This window comes from Otolemur garnettii, unplaced genomic scaffold, assembly GCF_000181295.1.
Source record: "Otolemur garnettii isolate 467f Iridium unplaced genomic scaffold, OtoGar3 scaffold00018, whole genome shotgun sequence".
Lineage (NCBI taxonomy): Eukaryota > Metazoa > Chordata > Mammalia > Primates > Galagidae > Otolemur > Otolemur garnettii.
In genome coordinates, this window is record NW_003852413.1 from 1361942 (window position 1) to 1365802 (window position 3861).

Here is a 3861-nt window from a genome sequence, read left to right on the forward strand (position 1 = left end):
AAAAATCAGGCTCAGCACCTGTGGCTCGAGCAGCTAAGGCGCCAGCCACATACACCTGAGCTGGCGGGTTTGAATCCAGCCTGGGCCCACCAAACATGGATGGCTGCAACCAAAAAATAGCTGGTTGTTGTGGCAGGCACCTGTAGTCCCCGCTACTTGGGAGACTGAGGCAAGAACTCACTTGAGCCCAGGAGTTGGAGGTTGCTGTGAGCTGTGAAGTCACAGCACTCTACCCAGGGTGATGGCTTGAGGCTGTCTCAAAAAAAAAAAAAAGTTAAAAATCAGTTCCACATTTGGGAAAACGAATGGCATATATGAGAAAATACACTGGACACCATTCCTCAGCAGGTCCAGAGTGTTACCTCTGGGTGAGCATCTCACCCAAACGTGGAAGAGTAGGAGAAAGGCAACTTCTCAGTGGAGTCTGGTCCATTTTCTTTCAAAAGTTACCCAACCCATCCACTTCTCTCAGCCACAGGCTCAGTACTTTGGTCCAAGGAATTAGCAATTCTTACTGGCAACCACCCTGCTGGCCTGGCAGGTCCACTCACTCTCTTTCCATCACAACACAGTGATTTTCTCTTTTTTTGCAGTTTTTGGCCAGGGCTGGGTTTGAACCCAGCACCTCCAGCATATGGGGCCAGCACCCTACCCCTTTGAGCCACAGGCGCCGCCCTGATCTTTTTTTCTCTCAAATGAAATCTAAACTGGCCACTCTCTGCTTAAAATCTCTGATGGATCCTCACTACTCTTGGGGGATAAAACCCCGAGCTCCTTACCGTGGTCCCAGGCCCCCAGGCTCCCTTCAAACCTCCTCTGGAACCACAGCACCACCTGCCACAAGTGGCCTTTCTATGCTCCCAAGCTGCCTGAGACACCCTCAAATATTTGTGCAAGTAGGCAGATTCAGACACAAAGAAAACCTTGCCGCCCAGCATGGGCCCGCACATACCCTCTTTCTTCCTCTTCTTGTTACTGACAGGGTTTTTTATCTCCTGGCGGCTCCTCATAATCTCCCGGAGCCGGAAAGGGATTTCCTGTTCGTCCTGGTTCTTGGGCTTGCAATTCACTTTCTTCTTGTCTTTGCTGGGAAAGACAACACAGGGGCGAAACCCATCTCAAACAAAGCTTAAGCAAAGTCAAGAGAAAGAGAAGTCGGGCCTAGAGAAAGAAACCACAGGGGCCACCTCTGGCTGGTGTGGTGCGAGCCAGTCCAGGGAGCAGGCAGGACCTTTGCTCTTATCCTCACTCAGAAGCTGTCCCTGAACTCTTCCTCGCAGGGCGCTGGGAAGAAAGACGCTCCGAAAGCCCAGGGGGCCGGTCACTCTCCGAGCAGCGAATATGGGACAGCTGGGACTGGCAAATGCTAAAAGAGAGGCTCCCTCGCCCCCATTTATTTATTTACCCGACCTTCGCGGAGCGTGGGCCACGAGCCCAGAGTAAGGGCACTAAGCCCGGCCTAGGAGGGATGTATAAGGGAGAGGTCCCCGGAGCGGGTCCGACAACAGCCTTCCGGGGGTCCCCTCTTCCTGGGAGGGTACACACCTGCGCTTCCCTGGCCGTGGGGCCGAGCTCTGCTTTCCCCGCAGCTCTTGCTGCCGCCGCCGTCGCGCCTGAGGTCGCCCAGAGCTCTGGGGCCCCGCCGTCCCAGCGGGCGACCCCCGTCCGACACCATTTCCCGCCATATCCAAACCCCGCGCTTCCCTAGCAAAGCCACTTCCGCCCTGCTGCGCGGTTCCCACTCCTGTCGCCACTTCCGCTTCCGGTGCCCAGCAGCTCGGTCATTGGAGTGATGTGGCTGGCTTCGGGTCGCGGTTGGCCAGGGCGGCCGCTGGTCACGTTGCGGGTCTTGAGTATCGGGCAATGTTGCTGCGGACCGTGACCGAAGGAGGCCGAGTGGGGGCCGCAGCGGCCCATATCTCGGCAAGTACCCGGCGGGGGGTGGAACAGGCCGAACGGGGTGGCCATGGGCGCCCTGTCAACGGGCTGTGCGTCCCGGTGGGAGCCCGGAGGCTCCCGTAGGGTGCGGTGGCCGAGAGGCGCCCTGGCCTCCGTGCGCCCGTGCGGGGCGGAGCGGGGACACCACGTGCTGGGCGCTGCGGCGGCCCAGCCTGTCACCGTGGAGGGGCCATGTAGCCCCGGGATGGCAACAACTCGGGGTGAACAAACACGTTCTCCTTCTACAGCATCTTTTGAGCGCCTGCTGTGTGTCCTTCTAAGCTTTGGAGATTGGCCGAGGAGGCGTTAGACAAATAAATGAAGTGCGTAGTGTGTCAGAGAAGGAACAGGGACCAAAGATTGCAGCAGGGAGGGGAGGCTGCCCATAGGGCCTGTTGGGGAATTCATGTGTGAGGATGAGATGGCCCAAGAGGTCTGGGCTTCTCATGTGTGAGAGATAAACGGTGATGCGATTAGTCGGGATGGTCTATCAGAACAAGAGAGCAGGACTTGTGCTGTACCTGCCTCCTTTCCTGTTTGGAGAGCAGTCATTTTGCTGCAGGGGTCAAGCTCCTCTCCCCTCAAACTGTCTGCTGGAGTGCACACCCAGCTGTAGGCCTGGAACCCAGCACTTCCTATGCCATATCACACTCACACCATCCATTTTACAGATGGGCAAACTGAGTCTAGAAAGGTCAGATAACTTGCCTAAGGTCGGTTAGGAAGTGGAAAAGCTGAGGACAGGCAGCCACATGCCCAGTGACAAGACTGAAATTTTTGGCTCGGCGCCAATAGCTCAAGCGGCTAAGGCGCCAGCCACGTACACCTAAGGTGGCCCGTTCGAATCCCCAGCCTGGACCCGCCAAACAACAATGACAGCTGCAACCAAAAATAAATAAATAAATAAATAAAGGTTAAGACTGAAATTTCCCCATACTGGGGGTAGGCAAGGCTTTCCCAGCTTCCCAGAGAGTCACACGTTTATCTTCATCATTAGGGGACACGCTGGCTCTCCAGCTGGGCCTGCTGCCAGAGGCTTCCTGGAGGCACCAGGGTTCTTCCCTGGCACCATCCCCGGCCAGGAGCCTGGGATGGTTGCAGAGACTTTGGGACAGACCACATGAAGATGGGCACCCAAGGTGGCACCAAGTATCCCAAGGCTTCCCTGCCCAGCGGGGGCCGCTCAGAACTCCAGGGCCCTCTGCCACCTGAGCTCCAGCCCCCAACAAACTGCTGCATGAGTGGATGCCCCAACTGCGTGTGGGTGGAGTATGCCAAGGCACTGCTGCAGCACTACCAGGATGGTGGTGAGCGGGCCCTGGCCTCCCTGGAGGAGCACGTAGCCGATGAGAACCTCAAGGCCTTCCTCAGGATGGAGATTCGGCTCCGGGCAAGACGGGAAGGCTAAGCAACAGGCAGGCACACTTTCACCCTGGACAGAGACTCCAGCCAAGCAGCATCTGTTCCGGGAGCATCAGCCTACTTCATTCATACCCAATATGAGTGTGTTGTGTCCAATAGGAATGGGAAAAATTATTTATCAACTTTACCTGAGAAAAAATAAATTCTCTATGGTGGTTTAATAGTAGGCTTTTGTACTGTTGTCTGAAAGGCCTGTGTTGTCTCTTCAAAGGAAGCAGGTACAGATTGGCATTGCACCTCCTGCAACCCTCACCAACCTAGGAGGACCCAGGTGCACAGGGCTATGGGGCCATAAAGGAAGGATTTTCAGGCTCGGCACCTGTGGCTCAAGTGGCTAAGGCGCCAGTCACATACACCTAAGGTGGCAGGTTCAAATCCAGCCTGGGCCCGCCAAACAACAATAATGGCTGCAACCAAAAAATAGCCAGGCGTTGTGGCGGGCACCTGTGGTCCCAGCTACTTGGGAGGCTGAGGCAGGAGACTCGCTTGAGCCCAGGAGTT

General features: G+C 56.2%; 2 protein-coding genes across 2 annotated transcripts in view; one reads left to right on the forward strand and one right to left on the reverse strand.

Annotated features, from left to right (window-relative positions):
- The window catches only part of CCDC137 (coiled-coil domain containing 137), a gene marked incomplete at its 5' end in the record, with an annotated part of 9377 nt that extends 7638 nt beyond the window's left edge, over positions 1-1739 (reverse strand). Inside the window, 2 exons of the mRNA XM_012803106.2 lie at positions 953-1086; positions 1546-1739. Coding sequence (XP_012658560.2) covers positions 953-1086; positions 1546-1739 — 328 coding nt within the window. The remainder of the gene's footprint in view (positions 1-952; positions 1087-1545) is intronic.
- Positions 1740-1811: 72 nt separating this feature from the next.
- OXLD1 (oxidoreductase like domain containing 1) lies at positions 1812-3489 on the forward strand. The gene is made up of 2 exons (XM_023511173.1): positions 1812-2004; positions 2936-3489. Exons 1-2 carry the CDS (start codon positions 1864-1866, stop codon positions 3344-3346), a joined length of 552 nt encoding a protein of 183 aa, XP_023366941.1. The 5' UTR covers positions 1812-1863; the 3' UTR covers positions 3347-3489.
- Positions 3490-3861: the final 372 nt, after the last annotated feature.

What these genes read in the sequence shown, in the direction of transcription:
- OXLD1 (XM_023511173.1), top strand. Translation starts at nt 1,864, where the DNA reads ATGTTGCTGCGGACCGTGACCGAAGGAGGCCGAGTGGGGGCCGCAGCG. An exon ending in GGCTGTGCGTCCCGGTGGGA is followed by an intron (nt 2,005 to 2,935) that starts GCCCGGAGGCTC and finishes CTTCATCATTAG; the next exon opens with GGGACACGCTGGCTCTCCAG.